The sequence below is a fragment of the Psammomys obesus genome, unplaced genomic scaffold (genome assembly GCF_907164565.1).
Source record: "Psammomys obesus unplaced genomic scaffold, mPsaObe1.curated_primary_1811, whole genome shotgun sequence".
NCBI lineage: Eukaryota > Metazoa > Chordata > Mammalia > Rodentia > Muridae > Psammomys > Psammomys obesus.
In genome coordinates, this window is record NW_026596040.1 from 23,324,107 (window position 1) to 23,349,250 (window position 25,144).

The 25,144-nt window shown below is 40.4% G+C and overlaps 1 protein-coding gene across 1 annotated transcript in view; it reads left to right on the forward strand.

Annotated features, from left to right (window-relative positions):
* The first annotated feature begins 6,658 nt into the window (after nt 1-6,658).
* Htr4 (5-hydroxytryptamine receptor 4) overlaps nt 6,659-25,144 on the forward strand; it is a 115,699-nt gene continuing 97,213 nt past the window's right edge. The window contains 2 exon segments of the mRNA XM_055622732.1: nt 6,659-6,686; nt 10,724-10,826. Of these exon segments, the coding sequence (XP_055478707.1) occupies nt 6,659-6,686; nt 10,724-10,826 (131 nt within the window).

The following is a 25,144-nucleotide window of genomic DNA, read 5'->3' on the forward strand; positions in this document are numbered from 1 at the left end:
TCTATGGATAGAGGGGGTGATTCAGGCTGTGTTATACTGGTTTTGGAGCAAGGTGATATGGGAAAAGTGAGATGATGATGATGTTCACAGATGGAAAGAATGGATAATTTGGCCATAAGATGTGAGGAAAAGAAGCCCTTTGTTGTGAGTAACTGGGTCATCAATGGAGATTAAAAACCCTAACGTGGAAAGCAGCTTTTGTGTTGGGGGGTGGCTAGTGATAAGTTCAATTGGAAATGCTTTTTAATTGTTCTGCACGAGGTGTACTGTGGACAATGAGAAACCTGAGTTGGAAATCAACTTTGGGTGCCTATAGCAAACCAACTACATATCTCAACCACCCGAACAAATATGGTCACTTCAGGAATGATTTTACAAAGAGAAGAGAGACACCGCTGCTCAAGAGTTAGGGCTTTGCATTTGCGTATTTCGAATAAAATATTATTTGACTTCAAAATGGAAGATTGTGGTGAACAGAGCTACGATGATTTAGGCTTCGCATGTATTTGTGGCTCTGGCACCCTAGGGTCCTACAGGCTGAGCCTTCCGTTCACTTGCCACAATCTTAAAAAGGTCTGGGTTTGTGTTAGACTTTGAGGTTCTAATGAGAAACACTGAAAACAGAAGCCTCTCCTATATCTCTCCTATATCCCCCCCCCCCCCACGACTGACCATTTTCTTCCTGATTGTTAGCCAAGGCATATAAAGGCTTTAGTTGAGTTTCATGGTTCTCTGATGTGGATAAGCAAACCTAGAGATTTTTCTTGGTAAGATTCAATTAGAAAAGCCACAGATGGAATTATAGACTACCAGAGCTGGAAGCTAACCCAGAGATGTTCTCCTACAGTCTCTCCCATTCTCTGAGAAGTGAATGATGATGCCTGGAAGCAGCTTGCCCAGAGTGACCTGGAGAGGCAGCTGGCTCTGCCCCTGCAGTCTCTAAATGAACGTGGGACAAATGGGATGCGAACCTTAAAGATTCTCTTGCATTGGAGGGTAACAGAGCCACTAGTTGGATGAAGTGAGGGGCAATGAAGACAGGAGTGTAAGGGCTTCAGCGGGTCTTCATTAAAGGAACCATCAGTAATTAGAAATTATTTTTTCCTCAAGGGATGCTAGGATAACTTAGCCTAGAATCCCTGAGTGAGCCTTAGAGTCCTAAATTCCTAAGTTCAACATTCCTGGACTCAGAGGTTAGGGAGAAGCTCAGTCACTGAAACCCTTGCTGCACAAGCCTGAAGACCTGAGTTCAGATCTCTGGCACCCATGTAAAGGCCAGTCTCAGTCTGTAAGCCCAGGGCTGGGGGCAGAGCACTGGATCACCCAGAGGTGGATCCTGGAAGCTCTTTTCATGCCAGCCAATCTAGCTGACTTGCTGAGCTTCTGGCTAAATGACTGACTCCGAAAACACAAGGTTCCGAGTGACAGAGGAGGCTATTTAACATCAAACTCTAGCCTCCATATACATGTGCATGAATATGCATGTGAGCCCACACTAACACAGAGACAGACAGACAGACAGACAGACAGACAGACAGACAGACGGACAGACAGAGTGTGATTCTTGTACTCCCTAGAAAGTGTATTTGTATGTATTTGCACATGTGTCTGTTTCTGGGCAGAGAAGAAGTATTTCCTAGATTCTCAAATCCCTGACCAAATTTGTGATGTTTGTAAAAAAGCAAACACAAAAACAAAACAAACCTGAAAACCCTCATAGGTAAGAATATACCACATTAGACCATTAGACTGTTTTAATTCTAGCAGTATCGCTATCTATCTTCACCAGCTAGTGTCGTAAGGGAGACCATAGAAGTAAACTATGTTTCTGGGAAGAATGAAGAGAAACAAGTAAATGGATTAATGTTAAGAAAAGTATCTATATGTTTTCATACCAGGAGATCAGTGAAACAGATTTTTTTCTGTGGCACTCAGCAAAATGTGCCTCATGCATCCAACCTCAGTGTGGTATAGATCTTTGATATAGTACTGGCTATTAAATAGTTCTGCAATACAAAAATTCCAATCAGTAGGAAGCAATATGCATTTGGCATTTTTTTTTTTCCTGTAACAAAGACTTTTATATTTCCGTGTTACCTTCCTGCCTAATGTCTCATTTTTTCTTGCAGGATCCTGTGGGCACTGAAATCCATCGTACTCATGCCCATTTCCTGTAATGGACAAACTTGATGCCAATGTGAGGTATGCTACATTTCTGGATCTATTGTGTTGCTGGCTGTGGGAGTTTGTGATAGACAGCCTCTGCAAATTGGTTGTAGTGAAATTACAAAGCAAAAATGGATTTTCTTAGCTGTTGCTTCAGCGGTATTTTGTTTGGTTATTAGTGCTTTATTACTGTGCTTAAGTGATAAAAACCCAGCTGTTAGTGTTTCTAGCTCTATGAACTAATAGATTCCACTTAAAGATAGATATTCATTTCTGGAATAAGAAAAAGGATACATTTGAATGGAAATCATGTAGCTGAGGATTATCTGTCTGTCTAAACTTCAGATGTAAATCCAAGTAGCTTTGTCCAAAAGATCCTTATTTTCCCACTTCTGTTTTCAGGCAGGGCATCAGCTCATGGTTATGTGATGCCAGATGTTAGTATACGGCGTGGCGCTTTATTAATCTAAATAGTTTTGGTGTTGTTCTTGTAATTTTCTTTAACCCTGGGGATGGGATATTTCTCCTAGAGGCTTGTTCTGATTTATTTGGCATTAGCAAACAGAGCAAGGGAAGCTGGTCAAGAAGGCTGAAGTGATCTGCTTTTGTAGTAATCGAGGCTGAGATTTATCCACAGGTGACTATAGTTGGAAGACGTCCTAAAGTCACATGCCTTGTGAAATCACAGGAGGCTTTTTTTTTCTTTCACACGAGACTGGTGGGAAGGTATATTCCAGGCATAAACTGTGGATCTGTGGTCTGGTCTGATGTGGTAGAGACTGTGGTGGCTTGACAGGAGTGCTAGCTTGGTCTGACTGGAGTGCTGAAGTTTTACTATCATCCACCTGAGGATCCCGGAAAGCACAGAGCGTGTCTCACAATACAATGCAGAATCCCTGGCACCCGGGGGGGTTTGAATAAAGAGCTGTTGGTCAGCTAGTTCGAGGTAAAACACATATTTCAAGTGTCATTGTGTTCTATTACACCTAGATACAAAAAGGAACTATTGCTCAATAAAACATTTTATGATTTCAGTAGAAGACATTGTGGATTTGGTTACTTACCCAATACTAAACAACTTGGTGCAGTTCTAAGACTTCATGTAGAATTTCAAGCCAACTGTCATATGTTTTAGTCTTCTCTCAAAGCTTGTGAGATTATTTATACAGAGAAAACAGTGGAATCCAGGGAACCTCAGTTTTCATTTTTTTCACCAGAAAAAACAAAGTGATTTTGGTGCACCATTACAAAACAGCCTTTAAGTTTTAAATGTTGGCTCAAACTGGGTCAGTTGGTTAAAATGCTCCTCTGAGGGTGATAATTCAGACAGTGAGATCCCTCACTTGCTAGCATTTAGACATTTATTTATAGCAGTGTTAGTTTTCGATGGCAAAATATGATTTTGTTAAGTGAACATTAGCTGTTCTCCTGGGATACTGTGGAACAATGGTGTGGGATTTAAGATGATATCACACCCCAGAATGTTGTCTGTGGACTGTTCCCTCCATTTTCTAACCAGATCCTGTCATCATATGTTCATCCTTACCCACTCCCGCTCTCTACCCACAATATTAGTAACAGGCAAATGCCATGGACTTTCTATTCATTTCCTGCTCAGTACAGCCTCTGAGTGTCCATTAAAAAAGAAAAGATTTCTTGACTTACATTTGCCAAATTATGATGCCTACATCATTAGTAATTCACAACAAATTTAGGTGGTATACCAAAAACTTTTTATTATCATGGAAAGTGATATCATTTTGTCACTTATTAAGTGAAATAAATTTTTATGTAAATATATTTAAATTTGAAAGTGAGCTAATGTAAAGAAAAGTGAAAGCCAGAAACAATTATTAATAAATCAATGTAAGTAACCACAATGGTTCTGTACAAATGACAGTATCCCAGAATGTTCTAGGTGTAGATAGATGGAGTAGATTTTACCACTTTGGGGACAGAGATCAGAGGTTCTTCTTTTCAGTCGCTGTCTTCACACGGAAAATAAACATATAATGAGGTGAAAAGTGAAAGCTCTACGTTTCTGGCCTAAGACAGGAATTCTTTTATTTACTCTGTAGACAGAGAAAAACTAATGAGGAAAAAGAAAAAGTTAGAACATTAGGAAGAGAAGTGGCTCAGCTTGGACGGGAAGGGACCTGGCAACCAATGGTCCAGCAGCTATAACAGACACTGAGATTAGTTTTATATGTATATGTATGTATATACTATATCACCACTAATATGTCATACACACATACAGCATAGTGGTATGTGTTTGTGTGTGTGTGTGTGTAAGTTATAGAGTTAGCTGAGATGACATTTCTGTCTGAGTAAATATGGAAATATGGTTTGGGAAAAATGAATATTCAATAATGGATACTGAAAGGAACAAAGTAGTGCGAGACATGAACATATTGGAAATTTCATAATTTTCACTTTCATGGCCTATAAGATTGAGGTATTCTAATCAAGTCTCCCAAAACATGAAGAGAAAAAGAAATCTTTGAATCTAGGCTATATAAATTGTTAAAGCATATTGGCCACTTCAGCTTTTGTTCATGTCTTCATCAAACTGAATTTGCTCCTATAGCTTGGTCCTTGCTATTATCTACCTGTCAGAGTTTTTGGCTAGAAGCATCAGGAACTAATCCTGGCAAATACAATCAGAGGTAACTTGGGACCAGCTATTATGAAGCTTAAAAAGTTATGACCAAAATGTTAGAGAGCCATGTTTAAAAATAGACAAAGGTGTCAGGAATGGAAGAAGAACCCTGATAGTGAGATGTACAGTGGGCCATGTTCTTTGTGTGTTATAAGAGTAAGAAAAAAATTGCACTAGATCTTGTTTGTACAGATACGAATTGCAATGTAAAAACTTTCTCTCGAAAGCTCTCCAACTCCAAGAGCAAGGACGGTAGTGACCACCTACCATGGTAGGTCACTCAGGGTCTATCTGGAAATGGAAAGCTGACAGGTTCTTCCTAGGATAACTAGTGTCTCCTAAGTTTCATAGTAAACTGACAACTTTTTCCAAACAATCTGACACCCACGGAATTCTAGAAGTGTTTGGCCCCTGAGTTTCTTTTTTGGCACTCTGGTAGACATCTGTATTCTTTTCTGGGGAGGATTGGATAAAAAGGAAACACTTATCTCTAATTTTGTAGCAGCTGCTCTTCCCAAACCTTCTTATTGTTAGGGAGAGTAACCCACTGGTTCTTTCTTTTCTGCAAGACTGGGAGCTACTCAATGCATCCGTAAAGGCTTGCTCCTTCACTTAAGAGACAGCCTAAACTCACTATTTGTATAACTGCATGTGCTTCCACTGACATGTGGTTTTCTTTGGCTCAGGTGTGACACCTGAAAGCAAGCTAGGTCTCTATTCTTTTCTTCCTGTTGCTAATTGCAGGTAAAAAGGTGTCTGCTTTCTAATTTGAACACAGGGAACTTCCCAGAAAATCATACTCCAACCAAGGACTATTCGTGGAGATGACCTGGAACCCCTGCACAGGTGTAGCCCATGGCAGTTCAGTGTCCAAGTGGGTTACATAGTAATGGGAAGAGGGACTGCCTCTGACATAATCTGATTGGCCTGCTCTTTGATCACTCCCCCCTGAGGGGGGAGCAGCCTTACCAGGCCACATTAGAGGACAATGCAGCCACTTTTGATGAGAACTGATAGACTAAGATCAGAAAGAAGAGGAGAACCTCCCCTATCAGTGGACTTGGGGAGTGGCATGCATGCAGAAAGGGGAGGGAGGGTGGGATCGGGAGGGGAGGAGGGAGGGGCTTATGGGGGGATACAAAATGAATAAAGTGTGATTAATAAAAAAAAAAGGTGTCTGCTTTCAATGAATTTTTTTTCCTGTGAATATTTAGGTCACAGGAAAAAAGTACACGGTTCAGGGCAGCATCAAATAGGTGGAAGAAATCCTTGGCATTGTCTTGAGCCCAGACTTTGAGTAAAAGCAGTCTTTCTTTATAGTTAGCCTCCTTGTATTGGTAGTTTCTTGCCACCCTGGATTCATCTCTTTCCCTGCTGGGCGCTCTGAAGTTCCCTCTCTGCTGCCACTGAAGTCACTGGGGCTTCTTCCTTCTTCAATAAGAGCATCCTCATCTGGGATTCTGTTTCTTCTCTGCAGAACGGTTCTGTGTTCTCTTATTAATGTTTCTTATTAGCAAGCAACAAAGCTTCTTATACAGTAAAAGGTAGCCATCTCCTTTTTTTTTTTTTTTTTGCTACGGTTCTAAAAACTAAATGCCAAATTTACAGTCAGGAAGAGCAACGATGGTAGGTGTTGGGGCTCTGATGTGCATTTAGCTTATCTACCAACTTCTTTTTGTCTGTTTGGCTTCATTTGCTTTCTTTATAATGCATCTGCATCTCTGTAAGCTGATTTAAAGAAGTACGAGAGAAAGAAAGACCAAAAGTTGAACACTTTAAAAATAAAACACATCATCTTGATAGAAAAACATATTTGGCTGTATGCAACATATGACATTAATTAAAAACCATAACAAAGGTAAGTGGCTGAGTTTGTGTTAGTTACCCAGTTGCCATAATGTCACAGTGTGCTCAGTTACAATCTGTTACTTTAGATATTAGTGTGACTAGAAAAATGTGGTAAAATTATCCAAACTTACAAAAGAAAAAAGGGTAACAATTGATTTAATAGAGAGGCTGGTTTTTGACTTGCTTATTAGTACTGGTGACAAAACATCTTAGGTCTTAAAAAAATCTGGGATGAAGTTAGAATTTTTAATGCTAACTATTTTGAAGTCTTGAAGTAATTCACAGATATAAATTGCCCTCTCCAGAGACTTAGCAATATGGATTCAATTTGGAACTGGGGTTAGCTCATGTTTGTAACCTGGCAATTGGAGTTGGGAACAGGTGCAGTCTTAAGGCTGGGATTACAGGAAATCTCTCCTTGGGCTCTGAAATTGTGACATTCGTTAGCAAATAAGGAGAGAGTGAGTGGGTATAGCTTCAAAGGAGTTATTTTTACGTTTCTTTAGAGATGTAAATGGGAATCACACTCAGCTAACAGCCCAGATGACAAAGTGGTGATTTTTTTTTTTCACTAATTCTTTTGATTAGATCGGGGGCACAGTGCATTTGAGCTGAAGCGCACCCAGCATTGAATATCTCTGTGCCTAATAGCATCCTAGGGGGACCAGAAGCGTGACATGTCACAGGTCACCAGCAGGGCAACGATGTGCATGTCAGTTGACTGGCTGTAGCCTTCAGCGAGCACACCTCTGCCTACAGGGGTCATCAGAGAGCTTCTACAGCAGCTCACCCAGCAGAGCAGGGCAGCAGCTGGAGCCTTGTGGATCGCAGAAACAACCCACAAGTGTGTTCAATTCTTGCCTTTCCTCTGGCTGCTTGCCTGACCCCGAACAGGCTATTTTGTTTCTCAATCCACCAGTTTTGAAACTGGGGCTTATGAGACTATTATAAGCATAAGTTCTTTTATCTTGGACATGGAATGCTTGGGATACACGGTATAAGCTTTGTTCAGGATCATCACAGAAATCACATGATCTTTTGATTGCTTAAATTCACTTCCTACTGAACTGAATGACCTTACTCATAATTTTCTGACTTTTTTGAATATTTGCCTGTAATTATATTCTCTGGTATGGAAACTAAGGCTTTGAAATAGGACTGAAAATCTTCAATACTGCCATTAATATTGATTTATTGGGAATGAATGCACTGGGCTTCGATGTACTATCCAACACCATTTCTACTTTACTGTGAGGCATACATGAACCTGAGCACATTCTTATCCGGGAATTAGAGGACCTACCATAAACTCCCATGAATGCTTGACTCCTAGCTTTATAGTGTATTCAATATGGCCATCTCTCATTTATATGTAAACAATATAATGGAAACTGTTGTATATTTTTCAAGAAAATGGAGCTTTCATTCAGGAACTTAATCGCAAGGCTGTCTGAAAAAGTCGGAAGAGGATGTGGGCCAGCAACCAGGAAGCTTCATTGTCCTCATCAGTGCCATGGATCCTCTGCAGGCGCTGCTGCCACACCAGTTCTTGCTTCAGAAACCATCTTTATTCTCTGTCACCATCTTGTCTCCCATTTTTAACTTCTTGTACAGGAAAACATAACCATAAACCAACAGAGAAGGAAGTCTCAGCAAATTAAGTTTCCAATAATCCAGGCTTCTCTGATTGAAATGAAGGTATGAAAGACAGGCATAGTACAGGAGTAGCTTTTCGTTGGGAGACCTGGGCTCCTTCTGGAGCATGGCCCTGCAGGGTCTGAGGTTGTCTGGGATGATGGTCACATTTCCATCTAAATCTCAGCCTCCTTGACCATAGAAAGGCCCTTGCCAAGCTTACCGTGTGACTTGCTATAGGGAACTGAATTATTACTAACAGGTGGAGCCTTTAAATATCTTGGATTTTGTCTGGCTGGCCAGCTGAGTTCTTGTAGCCTCTGGTGCTTCATGTCCCACCACAGCAGACTTTGACTGCGGTTGCTGAATGGCCAGTTGCCTTATGTCTTAAGGGTGTACCTTGACTCTGACAAAACAGAAAATTATTTTAAATTATTTTTGAAATCTCATATATGTATATGGTCTTTACATCATTTCTTCCCTTCCCCTTTCTCCCTCTAGCACCTCGAATGTCTCCCCATTCCATTTCAAATTCATGAGCTCATCTTGTTCAATTATCATTGTTACATATATATGAATACATATATACCGTACTGAGTCGGTTTACTCCTCCTCATATGTATATTTTTAAGGCTGATCATTTGCTACCCAAGTAACCAAGTAGAGGGCTTATCCTTCAGGAAGATCAATTTCATCTCTCTGGGCAGTCATTAATTGCCTGTAGCTCTTCATCCAGGAGTGGGGACTTGTGAGATTTTCTCCATCTGTGTTGGCGCGTCAACTGGTGTCATTATTCAGGTTTTGTTTAGGCAAACATATGGTTGAGATTTCATAGGTGCAGCTTCCCTGTCATATATGAAAGGCACAGTCTCACAGCAGACATCCAGGCCCTTTGGCTCTTAAAATCCATTTCCCCCTCTTCTGTGATGTTCCCTGAGTCTTAGGTGAGGGGGGGGGGTGTGATGTTTTAGCTAAGAAAAATCCACATCACTTCAAGTCATCATTCACAATCATCTTTCTGGTCTACCTTTCACTTAGCTGCAGAAATGGTCTCTTTACGTCTTATTATCCTTCCTAGGTTCTTTTGAAAGAACCTGCTAGCTCTTGCCAATCTTTACTTGAAATCTCATATTCCAGTGGTTTTTTTTTTTTTTTTTTAGATAGTTTCTTATGACCTTCCATAAATCAGTGGAAGAGCTTGAGGAGGTAGAGGCAATGTCTAATTTCCCCCAAAACTTTTCAATATCTATATTATCCTCACCTTCTACCCAGAAAAACTCACCTCTGGACTTAATGGGATTAAAGTATGGTCTGTATTGAAGGGATATAGTCCAGAGGTCATTTCTAACAGGTTAGGTCATTTTGTCCTTTGCAAGAACAAGATGTTATGAGATTCAAGAAACATATAACTTGAAATATCACACTGTGTCCCACAAAATGTCATTGTTCAATGCTATTATAGCTTTGTGCATGACAGGCATAGATACATATTTATTATAAGATAATGAAATGTTATGAAAGAACAATGAAAGGGAAATGCTAACTAAGCTTGTCTGGTCACTGCATACTGTCCGTGTGCACCAAACTGTCACGTGGCATAATTAAAATAAAGATTTAAACCTTACTCACACATGTACCCACACAAATACACACACACACACACACACACACAATTACACACAAAACACATAACTGATGCTGAGAATTATTTTAATTGTTAGGGTTTTATTTATAGCTTGTAGTTCCACAGAAGAACACCAAAGAAATAAAAAAGAGTGAGGGACTTTTCCTAATACCACAGTTCACATACACACACAAACACACAGTGAGTGATTTAGCCAAGACTCAAGTCCAAGTCTTTGCTTCCCAAACCACTACTTATTTCAAATTAACTACAAATATCCAAAGACAAATGATCTCCTATGTGTGTATAGATTTAGATTCAAATGTTACATAACCATAACTAAATCTGATAAAAGGGTCCCAGACAACATCACTAGGCTGTTTATCAGCTGACAAAGATCACAGGCCTTTCAGGAGGCTATGATCAGCTGTGGATTCACGCGTCCCACACTTGGAATGCGCAAATCCACAAAAACATATTTATATAACATAACCAAAACTTCCACTACATAACTTTATCACTTAAACTTGGGAAACAGTAGTCAGAACTATGACATGTGTTTTCACCTTGATACTTAGTTTTATTTCCATTTAACAAATAGGTTTTGTTCAATTTAAGACTTTTTTTTTTAAAGTAAGGAATGAGAACAGGTTTCCTAATAAATACTGTTAAGTGATTACCACTTTATCAGCCAGCTAGTGACGTTTAAGCAAAATTCTATTTGCATTTCTAAAGAACAGGAGAAAGAACTTTTCTCTTTTTCATCTGCCCACGCTCTTGCTCCTTAGCTTATAATGGCTTTATGCACTTCAGGGCTGGTGAAAACTTTTTTACCAAGTGCTTATCTTTGATCCCTTAGTGCCATCATCCCATTGAGCACAATAGGTACAGGTGTGTAGCCACTGTGAGCACTGTAAGCTCTCTCCATAGAGAGAGGGGCTGACATTCTCCAGTCTCACTCTTCTAGCGCCACCCTTGCTCATCCAGATAATTACCTCCAGAAAGAGTGTGTGAAAAGATAGATAAAAATCACAGTGATTTTTATTGTGCTTATTTGTGTGTGCGTGTGTGTGTGTGTGTGTGTGTGTATGTGTGTGTGTCTGTGGTGTGGAATGTGCATATGTGCATTTCATGGCCACATGTGGAGGTCAGGGGACAGCTGGGAGGAGTGGGTCTTTCTGTGAGTCCCAGGGTTTGACCTCAGGTCATCAAGCTTGGTGGCAAGGGCTCTTGCCCACTGAACCATAAAGTTAGCTGTGAGCAAGGGCACAATAAAACCACTGGACAGACTGTTCCACGGGTGGGTAGAAAGGTTCGTTGAGGATCAAACTGCCAATGCTACCCACTACCCAGGGGGCCGGGAGCTAGGCTTGGCAGAGAGAAGAGTAAAGTGGAGGGAAAGAAAGCAGAATTTATGACAGTAGAATGGTATCTTTGAGCTGACACAGGCTGTTTGGGTTGACTGGAACTTGATGCTCTTGATCTTTGGCAGATTACAGGAGATTCCTGCTGAACAGAATCTGACTTAAGGTACCCGGTTTTCTAGTACGATGAATTGAGTGGAATAGAAATCAAATCCTAAAGGTGCTGATGGTCTTCCCAGCTACCGGAAGAGGAATGCAGCTGTACTGAGAGCAATGAGACTGTCTTCTGGTGAAATCATTTCCTTCCTGGGGTTTCAGAGATCATTCCTGCTCAAACTTGCAATGACTATGGATACTTTGTATAATTAGGGGTATTTATAAAAGTTAAGATACTGACTCTTCTGATAGCTGCTAACCCTTTATGAACACTTACGGGAGCAAATGACCTACAGCAATTCTATAGGTACTATCAGAATTATGGAAATTCTTTTTTTCCCCCACTTTCTGCCCCATGTGGTTGTGAAAATCAAATCTAGTACTTTCCATAGAAAATAATTTCTTCATGACTCATGAAGATTATCATGTTAAAACTGTGCAAATATTTGGAGAATAAACAGTGCAGTGAGTTACTGTGAGTTTTAGACAAACTGATAATTAAGGACTTAAAAACTTAATACTTAGTAGAGAGTATCCCTACCCTGAAGGGAATGTTTAGCTGGTTTTCTCTAAGACTGAACTAAAATTTATCATTGCAGTACTAACAGAAGTTTTAAAAAAATAAACAATAAGGTCATCCTAAAAATCTTGAGAATCTGGAAAGTGTGGTTGATTTCTCTCTGTAACTGGAAGCATGTAGCTTTCTTATTTTTATTTCATTTTATATTTTTGTCTAGTTGCTGGTTTTTGATGCAGGACTTAACAGTGTAGCCCAGGCTGGCCTCAGAATGGTAGCAGATACGGGGCTTCAGCCTCTTTGCTACAAAACTTGAGACTTTCTGTGTCGATACTGTAAATGGGTTACATCAGTTAGTTTGAGAACTCGGGATGGGAGCTAGTCAGTCCTCCTCCTCACCTGAAAGATTTTATAGGCTGTTGAGCCCACTTATCTAGATAATCAGCCTGAAGCCACAGAAATGGCTTCTTAGTCTAAGCACACAGGTGTGAGTAAAAGCAGAAAAAAAGGTTAATTCGCTTCAGAAAAAAAAAAAATCACTTTTAAGAATCTCACTTTGTGTTTTCCGGGCTGATGATTTGGTGTTAGATAACCAATCAATGTGCTCTTGATCCTGGTAAAGACTATTTCTCTTACTCTCAGCATTCTTTAGTTGCTTGTAGTTCTTTGTCTAGGTTTGATGCTTTATGAGCCCCTGCCACCAGCACAATAGCATTTCAATTGGTGACATCCTTGTTCAGGTCCTGTTTAGGTCGAAATATTGGTGAGCCTTCTAGAGTGTAGCTTTTGGCATTTCTAAGAGACTCAATCTCACAGTAAACATCCTGACCCTAGGGTTCTTGTAATCTATCTCCTCTTTTGCAATGTTTCCCAAGCTTTAGAAAACACACACACACACACACACACACACACACACACACACACAAACTGAAAAAGTGGCCATGAATTTAAAAGAGAACAAGGGGAGGGTATATGTGAAAGGGTTTGGAGGGAGGAAAAGAAAGGGGCAAATGTAATTATATTATCTCAAGATTTTAAAAAAAAGTATTAAAGATAAAGATCCTTGCTTTAATTGTTGCAGGGACACAGGTGCTGCTAAGTAAGAGTAGGGAAGTTAAAAGTTACTTGAACTGTCTCAACTAGTCAAAAATATCTAAGCACTTAGTCATATTTTTTCTCAAATCTGTAATTCGTTTTGATGAATTTTGACATGCTTCTATCCAATTATGTTACACTAATGAGGTTTTACTTTGTGGGGGGGAAGGTAGTACCCTTTTTAGACAAGCTTAATTTAGCTGCATTTCCCCCTAAAGTTACATAACCTTAACCCTGCTTCCCTTTCTACTCTTCCCATCTCTGCTGTAGTTAGGCTTCATCATCTCCCTTCTGACTACATCCCTCTCCACCCACAGTTCCCTCAGCAGTCCAGTGGCTGTCCGTCTTTCCTCTAGGCTAACCTCCTTCTTGTCCTCAGCACGAGCTCATTTGCCATCAGCTGACTTCCCAGAGCTCTGTGTAAGCTCCCATTACCAGTTGTAATTGTCAATAATTATTTAGTTAAGTATACTTCCTCTGCCAGAGTTTCTGTGCCCCACAGTGAGCACACTGCCTATCGTCACGTGTCCAGTAGTGAGTGCCCTGCTTGGCATGTTAGAATGTTGGAGAAACTTAAATAAGATTGAAAAGGCTTTTATTTCACCTCTCCAATTTTTAGGCAAGACTCATTATCAAAAGTCCCAGGAGAGAAATGTTTGTGCCCAAGGGCTGTTAATAACTACAGTAACTGCCACCACTACCCCCCCCCCACACACACACACAGAGATGCTCATTTGCAGCCATAGATTCGGAATCTGAAGATGTGGAGGAATGAAAGGAACCCCAGTTCTTTGGGTGAAATTAAAATGCCTCTCCTACAGAATTATTAAGTGGCATGGGGCCTCGGGTGACAAAAATCACTGTGCCCTTTGGTTTTAACCCATTGTGGGACTGAGTCCTTTGCCTAAGCCGCCACCTCACTCCTACATTACTAACAGGAATTGAGTACATGATAGATAGTGATCTGTGCTAACCTTTCACAAGTATTTTTCTTGTTTATTCCACAGGACAACTTTATGAAGAGAGACGCTCTTGCTTATTCACATTTTACGGGGCCATACAAAATTGCTAGGTCTGAATACAGAGCTCAGACCTCTAAATATTCAGCTGCAACATACCGCTATGGTCGTTATAGATACTTGCATTATTCCGGCAAGCCCTGAATCCCCCATCATGCATTCTACTTCAACAGTTATAGTATCACTACCACTATTTATCTTACTATGTCTTGCTCTCTACTCTCATGACTGTGAGCTGCTAGGGCTTACTTTGCTCTTGGCACTGTGTGAAGTGGAATCCTCGTAGACAGCGGTTTCCTCCTCTCGGGCTAGCAATGCGCGTAGTGCACTTTGAGAAAGAAGGCCTATGGCATACAAACTGATGGCGTGACAGCAACATGATATGGTCAATGGGAAGGTTTTTATTGTAGCTATGAAAGTGAACAGCCTGAGGCATTTGGAAGAGTCCAGAGCAGAGAGAGAAATTAGTACACTGAACATGGCCAGAGAGAAGCAGGAGCAGAGCAGAGATGAAAGAGAGGAGAACACAGAGAGGGAGAGCCTAGAAGAACAGAGAGAGGGGGGAAAGGAGACTGAGAGAGGAAATCAAAGGGAGTGAGGATAGCCAAAAACCAGGGATATAAGGAAAAGCAGTAGCTCGGGAGGGAGGGAAAACAGAAGTTTAGACCAGGGACGGAGGTGAGGAGAGCTAGTACGGACTTTGAAGTGTGTAAAAGGTACTTGTAATACTAAGGAAGCCTAGAGACCAGAATTCACTTTGGTATGTTAATAAACACCACAGATTTTTGTCTTTCTTTCTTTCTTTCCTTTTTTATTTTATTATTATTATTATTTTGGTTGTTGTTTTTTGAGACAGGGTTTGTTTGTGTAGCCTTGGCTGTCGTGCACCCACTTTGTAGACCAGGCTGGTTTCTAACTCACAGAGATTCGCCTGCCTCTGCCTACCTGAGTACTGGTATTACAGGCATGCTTTCAGACCACCAATGGATGTAATAATGACACAGATAGCTATACGCATTTATGAATGCTTCGGCCTTAAGCTAGGCTTGTTCCCAACTAGATTGTAACTCAATTATCCCGTCTACACTGATCTAAATTCTGCCCCATGGCTTGTTAGTTACCTCTCTTCCAATTTCATATGTCTGACTTCCTCTTAGTCTGGCTGGCAGCCGCCCCACCCCCCACCCCCGCCCCATGTTTCCGGGGTGCAGGCTCTTTCTGCCCCTCAGCTAGCACATGGCTCTGCCTGTTGGCTCTGCTCCCTCTGGTCAGTCCCTTTCTCCACCTGCGCAGACCCGAATTTGGGTTGCAGTGTAGGCGGCAGGACCCAGCTGGGTGCTGCTCAGTCTGATTCCTGCTGGAGGCTCCTGTAGAGGAGCTGCCCATGGTGTCAGCCTCATGTGGCCAGCCAGACTTCAGCTCATGTGGCCAGCCGGACTTCAGCTGCTCTGTTCACAGAGCAGCTTGCCTGCCACCACAGAGTCCTATGCTAGGAGGCTGTGTCTGTTCCCGGGGAGTACTTGTTCCCTTTCTTTCCATCCAGGACTTTTTCTAATACCTTAAGCTTGGGTTCTTTGCCAAACGTTGGACACCATGGGCTTTGTTTGGGAGCTGGAAGTCCCCAAAAACGCCTCGATACAGATTTTAGCCATTTATCGCTTCTGCTTTTTGGAATTTGAGGAAATGGAATTTCCTTTGGACCTGACACATCTCAGATAGGAGAAAAGGTGGCCTCTGTGACTTAAGACCTCCTGGGGAGACTAGCCCCTTAAATAGCTTGTTTCTCTTTGACTGATTCATATTCCAGACACCCTTCCTCATTTTTTTTTTTTTTTTTTATCAGAAGTCCTGTTAGATCTCAAACTCAGGACATATAGCTAATTGAAGTGCCTTTTACACCAAAGAGGACACTGACTACCAGGTTCTCCCAGCATCCCGAAGTCTCTACCTGTTACAGGGTCCTCGTGGCTGGCATACTCTACCAGCTACACTGAACTCTCCAGCTCAGGAGCTGGGCTGCCCTTCCCCCAGGTGCTTTTCCTTATGTAATCCAGCCATTTTGGCTACATGGTCCTTTTTGTCCTCTTTGGTCTCTTAACAAGATTTTTGGCCTAGGCCATCCCTCTTGGCCTCCCTCACTTCTCCAATGGTCTAGTTCACTCTGGCTACATACAATCTGGACACTCCCAGAAGTTTCTGTCTCTGCCCCTTTCTTTTATCCACCCTTCTCCCTCACTATACCTAGGAGCAGTCATGTCCTCCTTTTCTTTCTTTCATTCATTCAAGAGTTGCTGCTTTTTTGCCTTCTGCTATGAGCCAGGGATCTAGACTGTTAGGACAGGAACACCCTTAAGAGACCCATCCCTTCATGTATTGAAATCCCCACTGCAGTGTCCTTCAAAATAACTCCCCTGATTAGGCTTGAGAATCTCAGTTTGTTTTGTTGTTTTGTTTTATTAAATTGTTTTAGTACACCCAGATAATTGGTTGAATTGGATTTAATAATCAACTAAATCCAGATCAATTGACATCCTAGTAAAGCAAAGTAACAATTATGAGATTGTTATGCATTGTCTCATTGGCCAGACTTTATTTGGTAGACAAGGATCTCTGATTCTTTACCCTTCTGCTCTTTTTCTGTTATATCCTTAAACAGCTTAGGTCTTGTTTGGGCACGGTGGTGAAATCTTTTAATTCTAGCACTTGGGAGGCACAGGCAAGCAGATCTCTGCGAGTTCAAGGCCAGCTAGCACTGAACAGTGAGACCCTGTCTCAAAACAACAACCCAAAGCACCCTAGGTGTTGTTTGTCCTGCTACTGTCCCTGTCTCTTCTCACAGAGTGGGCACTGTCTGTGTCCCTGCACAAGCTTCAGTCACTAGATTTCCACAGGCACTGGTTGTGTTTAAGACAAGCTCAAGGGTTTCCACGATGACTGAAAAGGACAAAGGTGTTCATTGTACAATCCTGATGATCTGAGTTCAGTTCTAGGATCCCATGGTGGAAGGAGAGAACTGACTCCTGAAAATTGTCCTCTGTCCTCCACACACAGGCATGCACATCCCAACACTCTCTCACACATATATCACCCACATATACATACATGCTAATACATGATAATACTTCTTTTTTTAAAGAGAAGTTCAAATCCCAATCCTTGTGAACTAAAAGCATCCCATGTACAAAAAGCCAAAGTCATCTTCCTGGAATGCTTCTGAAATGAGCAGCTGGTTTAAGAATGATTGATGCCTCTTGCTCTGTGGCCTTTTCTTGTACCCTGCTGTCTCTCTCTTCTCATCCTGCATTGTGCTTTTGTCCGTTTGTACCTCACTTGCCCGTTTCCCTATTGTTTGCTGTCTCTTGCTTTTCTTTGCCCAACGTTCCTTTCTCTCATTCACACTTGTGACCCACATTTTTCTTTTTCTCTTTTAACTTATTTATCCCTAGCTCCAACTTACTGGCAAACATGCTATTTTGTTTTGCAAATGCATTTTAGGGATAGTTGAATACTACAAGAATTCACTAACAATCTATAAATCTCTGTGGCTTAAAGAGAAGCATAAACTAACAGTTTGGTGACTAATGAACCCCCATGTTAATAAATTAATTTATGTCTTTGGTAGCTCAAAGTTTACAATGTTTGTGTAAATGCACTGTTTTCTAATTCTTAAATATCCAACAAAATAGGAATGTGTTTCTTTTACCTATTTTTTTTTCTTTTGCAAGAAAAGTCACAGAAAACTAAGATTAGAAGACATTTTGATTTTTGGTCCAGTGTTTTCTTATTGTACATGTGTCACTAATTGAACATAGGGTAACATTAGTGTCAGCATGATGACGAAAATGTCAGGAGATGCGCACTCTACTTGGAGAGACATCCTAGTTTGATGGCATTTGTTCTAGGGAGGGAATCTACGCAAAGCCTAATTGCATCTTGGCAAGAAGTTGGTGGGATCTGAAGTTAATTTATTCCTTAAGATAGCATTGATTAAAGGTAAGGCTACAACAAAATGAAGTGCTGTTATAATATGAAGTTAGTATTAGCCAGGTCAGAAAATGATAATATTCACCACATCAAAGGGTATTTTGCAAGGTGAAAAATTTAAATTATAGATATATTTCTTAGTTTATTTTTTTTAAAGGACTTCCTCAGAATGTCAGACTTTTCTACAATTCTTAGATTGGGAGGATCAATTCCTGAAGCCACTGGGTTGGGTGAAATTGTTACAAGAGGGGGTAAAAAATCTAGCATATATTTGGATCCTAGAAGCTGGGATGCAAATTGACATCTGGTCTTGGGATCCACACAGGAAATAAGAGCTTAGAGCTGGGAAACAATCCAGAGGAGCAACAAGGATGCCTTGATGGTGAGTGTTGACAACAACTCAACATCAAGTATTCAATTGACCTTTGAATTTCCTTATTATAGATGGACCAGACCTCCAAGGCAAGTTCTAATGATGATAATCATGCTCCATGGACAAGAAAACTGGGAGTTTCAGAGTGAACTCACATCATTAGGGGAGGCTCCATAAGAAACTGCTCCCTGGGGTGTAGGGTAGAATTTCTAAGTATTTATGATTCTCCCAAGAAAAACTGAATTCTAGGGAGGTTAAGCAATTATAAGCATTTATTAGCTCATGTCACTAAAAATTCATGTACAGTTTGCTGGACCAGGATCTAAAACAAAGGCATTAGAATTAGTCTTTACTTTTTATTCTGTCATCCTGCTAGGGAAGGGCTGCCATGTAATAACATCTTGAAGTTCTCAGCTTATATCTTAACCTCCTTCTAATGCAGAGAAAACACAAGTCTTTCCAACAGTTCCAACAAAGCCCCAAAAATAAACTCATGGGAAGAGATTGCACACACAGTCATATCTCTAAATTCGTGTAGCTCGTGTGATATTTCATTTCGAATTTCCCAGGCTTATGTAATGTGGTAGCTAGGCAAAATGATTGCCAATTGGTGATGGAATGGGGAGGATGTGTTCAGCTCTTCAGACCATGTGGACTAAAAATAGGGCAAACATATTTCTTCTAAGCAAAGTGGAATTATTTTGCCCAATTCAAAGAAAGCATGAATACGTCATAGTGTAAAGCAGTGGTTCTCAAGTTGTGGGTCGAGGTCTCTTTGAGTGTCAAATGACCCTTTCATAGAGGTTGTCTAAGACCACAGAAAGCACAGAGCACATAACAATTCATAATAGCAGCAAATTACAGTTATAAAGTAGCAATGAAAATAATTTTATGTTGGGAGTTGCCACAATAAGGGGAACTTTATTAAAGGGTCGAAAGCAGTAGGAAGGGTGAGAACTACTGGTCCAAAGTGTCCAGCACTGGGCTCCACACGCTGACACAACTAGCTTAAACAGTCAAAGTGCTTTTGTACTTCTCCTTCCTTCTCTTAAGCAAGACCTGCGTTGTATCATTCCTAGTAATTGATGTGATCTTACCACAAACTGAGCTGAGAGTCTGAAGCAGCAGCTTGGCACAGTGACCACGTGCCAACAAGTTCCTTGAGCTAGGTGGTAGATTTCCACCTAGAACTGGAAAGGCTGGAAGGATCAGGCGGTGCTTATGATTTTCAGAGAGCGGATGTCCAAAGAGGAGAGCTAAAAGATTAGGGTACAGTTTTGTTGTTTGTCAGCTGACAATGAAGGGCTTCATCCCAAAGCAGACTTGCAGTTTTCCCCTTCAATTGTGCATGGGCAGCCTTGAAATCGTGACTTGGGTAGAAGCTTTATTATTATGGAGCATTTTCTTTCTCCTTCAATTATGACTGATAGTTTTGCTGGGTATAGTAGTTTATTCTGGCATCAGTAGTCTTCCAGAACTTGCAGACCATCAGTTTAGGGCCTTCAGCTTTCAAATCCCTTTCAAAAACTCATCTGCTCTTCTGATGGGCTGGATTTTATATCTGAGTTTATCCTTCTCTCTTACTACTTTCAGTATTTTTGTTGTTGTTGTTCTATACAATTTGTATATTGTTTTTTAATGTGATGTGGAAAGTTTAGTTTCTAGTCTGTTTATTTGATTTTCTCTATGCCTTTTGCACCTTACTAGGTATCTTTCCTTGGATTTGGGAAATTTTCTTTTTTGATTTTGTTGAAAATATTGTCTGTACTTTTGACTTGCAATTCTTTTCTTTCTTCTACAGCTATTATTCTTAGGTTTGGTCTTTTTATAGGATCTTAGAATTCCCATGTGTTCTGTTCTCTTTTTTGTTTGCATTTCCCCCCTTGAATTTAGCGTTTTCTTTGATAAAGTAATCTGTTTCCCTTACTTGTTTTTTCAAATCCTTATACTCTCTCTTGTATTTGATTGATTGATCGATTGATTGACTGATCAATTGATTGATTGATCACCAAGGCTTTCCTCTAAGCTTTTTGTTTGAATTTCCAAATTTGTCACTTTGTATATTATTTAAGCTTGATTTCTTCAGATATTTCATATCTTTTCAAAGTTTTGTTTTCACATATTGAATTGCTTTTTAGTTCCATTAAACTGTCTGTGTTTTCATAAACTTCATTCTGGCATTCATATCCACTTTGAGTTCCCCAAACATATTTTAGTTGTTATTTTGAAATAATTGTCTTGCACATCAGCTAAGTTCTTTTTCTTAGAGAATATTTTGATGGTAATGTTAATTTCTGGAGGAGATGTACTGTCTTGGTTGTTCACACTGTGTTTTTTGCAACAGACAGAAAATGTGTAGAGTTAGGTCATTGCTAGTGTTACTTGGTGTGAATATCTGGTCATATCTTTGTTGTGTGGGTGTTTGGATCTTTCTTGTTTTCCCAGCTTGTCAGAGTGTGAATCAGCTGAATGGTGCTTTTTGTTAATGTGTGAATAGGTGTAGGAAGTAGTCTCAGCTCATTTAAAGGGTAGGTGCAACTTCTGGCCAAGAGTAAAATTTTTTGTAGGCTTCTTTTGCCTGTGTGCAGAAGTCTATGGAGAGTTCACTGGGTCCTACAGATGGTCGTTGGGTGGTAAAGGCTGGGACCACAGTGGTCATAGGTGGTATTCCATGGGGAAAGGGCACATGATCCTCATGTGAAAGTGGATAGAGTGGAAGCCAGGCTCGGGTCTTTTTTTCTGGGTTCAGTGTCACAGGACTATGCTATGGCAACATGATGGGTTGGGCAGATTGAGTCAAGAGTTCCTACCTGGAGTTCTGGGTCAGACTCTACGTGGTCCCAGATCTGTGTGTTTCTCCACTTTAAACAAAAACAAAAACAAAACAAAACAAAACAAATCTCTCAGTGAACCCACAGATCACTAATTGGCTACCTTAACTGACCAGTGAGTTCTGGAGATCTTCCTGCCTCCCTCCCACACACTTGGGACATAATTGAACACCAACATGCCTGGATTTACTTGAGTTCTAAGGATTCAAGCACACTTCTGTGACAGCTACTTTATTACCTGACCCACCTCTATCACCCTCTCTCAAGGTTATGGAATCCTTGATAAGCAGGTAGCTATTTCATTATAGTTGGCGAAGATTTTGCCCAAGAATTAAGCCATCGAGGGGGACAGAATTACTGTGTGGTGGAGGGAAAGAAGCCCCGTACTATTGGATTTATCTGACCCTGTGATTGTATGTAGTTATTCACTCCTACTGAAACTTTTAGCAACAAAGCCAGAAGTTCACTTTTGTTTAAGCCACTTGGAGTTTGGGGTTTTTACATTAAAACCAGAGTCTACTTACAGTTGTTAAAGTAAAAAGCCAGACAAGAGGCATTAATTAAAGTAACAGTATAAATAAAAAGGGAATGAGAAATTAGTTGAATTGGGAAATTATTAATGCTAGCTAGCTATGGTTAGATTCAGAGGAAGATACAGTAAGGTAAATATATTGCCCTAGATAACTTACCCTCTTATTCATTTTTCCAAGTTTTATGAAAATATATCATTATGAAATTGACTATTGTTAAACTTACAAAGCAAGCTATAACTATAGGGATATCCTTGTGTATGTACATAAAATAATCTGGAATGCTATCCAGACTTCTGGATAGTATATATACACACTGCTGGTTACTGATAAGTCAGATCTTGGGTGTTGTTGTTCATACATACATCTGTATCGGACTACTTTTGTTTAGTGACCATGCGTTATTTTGTAATACAAATAAAGCAATGCAGACATAGTAGAATCAACAATGTTGCATTTTTCTTCCTACTGACTGAACTGAGCAAGTACTGATCACAACAGGAGACAGAAAATTCTCCTGGACTTAATCCCCATGGTGTATGGCACTGCAGGAGAGTAGGGAGAAAGCATGTTTATTGGGATGAGAAAGGAGGCCATGAAGAGCCCCAGGCTGTGGGAATGCAGTCTGAAGCAGGGAAATTGATGGCCTTCTTGCCTATTTTCCTCTCTTGAGATGATTATTGTTATAATATATTGTGTCAGCTTCTCATGAAGGAGAATTTAAAAGATGGTTTGAGGGCCAGAAAGGTTTAAAAATAAAAGGTTTCCCTTTTCCCAGGTAAATTCAGATGCATATGTGTCCAAGAATATTCACCCCTGTGGTTATGAAGACAGCTCTTGATAGCCACGTGTATAATACAGCTGCCCAGCATCCATTCACTATGTTGGTACATGGCCCTTGTTGCTTAGCAACAGGAATGGAATTGCTATGTGTGCTGCTCAATAGCTGTAAAGTCCTGTTCTTTATTTTCTATTAAAAAAATAAATAAACAGAAGAAAGAAGGGGAAAGGACCATACGACAAAGTGGGAAAAAAGATCCAACTGGCCTTCCAGATGCAAAACGCAGCATCTGTGTAAGTTTAAAAAGGGAAACAATTGTAAAAAAAAATTTTTTTTTTTTTTTTTCCTCAGCGAGGAATTGATTGACAAGTGAAAGTTTCTAGGTCAGCATTTGATTGAGCAGTTCTGGAAGAATGATGTTTCTAAGAACTTAAGTATTTTTTTTTTTGGAACTGTATGTTTATATGCTCATAAAAAAAGGAAGCTCTCTCATTTTATCTTGACCATTTCAACTACTTGTTTGAAGGATGTCTTATAATATTGATCCGAGACTCTCTGGATTTCCTTTTTAATGGAATTCACAATTTGTTTCTTTTGTTTGTTTGTTTTGTTTTGAGACAGGGTTTTTCTGTTGCCCTGGTTGTCCTAGAACTCACTCTGTAGACCAGAATGGACTCGAACTCTTAGATCTGTCTGCCTCTGCTTCCCAAGTGCTGGGATTAAAGGCATGCGCCATCACCACCACCTAGAGCATGGAATACGACTCAGCAACTAAAAACAAAGAAATCATGACGTTTGCAGGCAGATGGTGGGATCTAAAAAAAGATCACCCTGGGTGAGGTATCCAGGAGCAGAAAGACACACATGGTATATACTCACTTATAAGTGGATATTAGACATATAATATAGGGTAACCATGCTAAAATCTGTACACCTAAGGAAGTTATCTAGAAGGAGGACCCTGGGTAAGATGCTCAATCTTCATTCAGAAAGGTAAATGGGACAGACATTGGAAGAGGGAGAAAACAGGGAACAGGTACAGGAGCCTATCAAAGAGGGCCTCTGAAAGACTCTACCCAGCAGGGTATCAACATATATGCTGAGATGCACAGACAAACTTTGGGCACAGTGCAGGGAATCTTATGAAAGAAGGGGAAGATAGAAAGACCTGGAGGGAACAGGAGCTCTGCAAAGGGAGCAGCAGAACCAAAAAATCTGTGCACAGGTGTCTTTTCTGAGACTGATACTCCAAACAAGAGCATGCATGGAAATAACTTAGAACCCCTACACAGAAGTAGCCCAAGGCAGCTCAGTATCCAAGAGGGTTCCCAAATGATAGGACCAGGGACCATCGCTGACATGAACTCATGGGCTGGCTTTTTGATCACCTCCACCTGTGGGGGGAGCAGCCCTGCTAAGCCACAGAGGAAGACAAAGAAGCCAGTCCTGATGAGACCTGGTAGACTATGGTCAGATGGAAGGGGAGGAAGACCTCCCCTATCATTGGACTGGGGTAGGGGCATAGGAGAAGAAGAGGGAGGGAGTGTGGGATTGATAGGGGATGAGGGAGGGGGCTACATCTGGGATACAAAGTGAATAAACTGTAATTAATAAAATAAAACAGAAAAAGAAAAAATTTGCATTTTCAGATTCTATAACTTTTAGGTTGGTGAATTCTGTTAGTTTCCTTTAAACTGGAATCGTGGAACTGAGTATATAATGTAATGCTATGAGAAAGTTCCCCACCTGCTCTCTCCAGCATCTTACTGAATTTTTTTTTAGGCCAGGGGAGTGCCCTATTTTTAATCATTTAATAAATCATCCAATAAACAATTACTTGTTGTTATTTCATTTCTTCAACACAGAACTAAAACACTGCATGCTTGCATCGACTACTAAGTGATGCAAACAAACTCCCTACATGGCCCACTGACTCCATCATACAAAGTGTATTTTGGCTGGCTGTATTGTACCACTTTCTACATGTATTCCGGGTCTAGTGAGTTCTCTCATTTTCCCATAAATTGCATTTTCTTGCTATTGAGAGCAGTCTTCTCTCTCTTCACATGACTATTGCATCACCTTTACCGAGCCTCAAGTTAGATGTTACTTTCTAAGGGAAAACCTGAATTGTCTGTACTGACATATTTCTTAAATATTTTATCGCGACCTCTCATTTTAGTACTTATATGAGATTTTATGGTAAGTTTTTTTCTGGCAAAGCTTTATGACACTTAAAGATTATCATGTTTTACCCAAATACTAATTCAGTGACTGTGAATGTAAACCAGACTTTCATGATTGGTTCTAAAATAGCTTTATATACACAATTTGTTGAAGATGCTGTCTTTCCTCTTTATCAAAAGTCAGGTGGTAGTAGGTGCCTTAGTCTTCAATTCTAACTCACTGGCCAGAGTATCTGTTTGAAACCAGTACTATGCTGTTGTTATAACTCTACCAATGTAGCATAACTTGAAATGAGGGATGATGTCACTTCCAGAAGGTATTTTATCTATCTATCTATCTATCTATCTATCTATCTATCTATCTATCTATCTA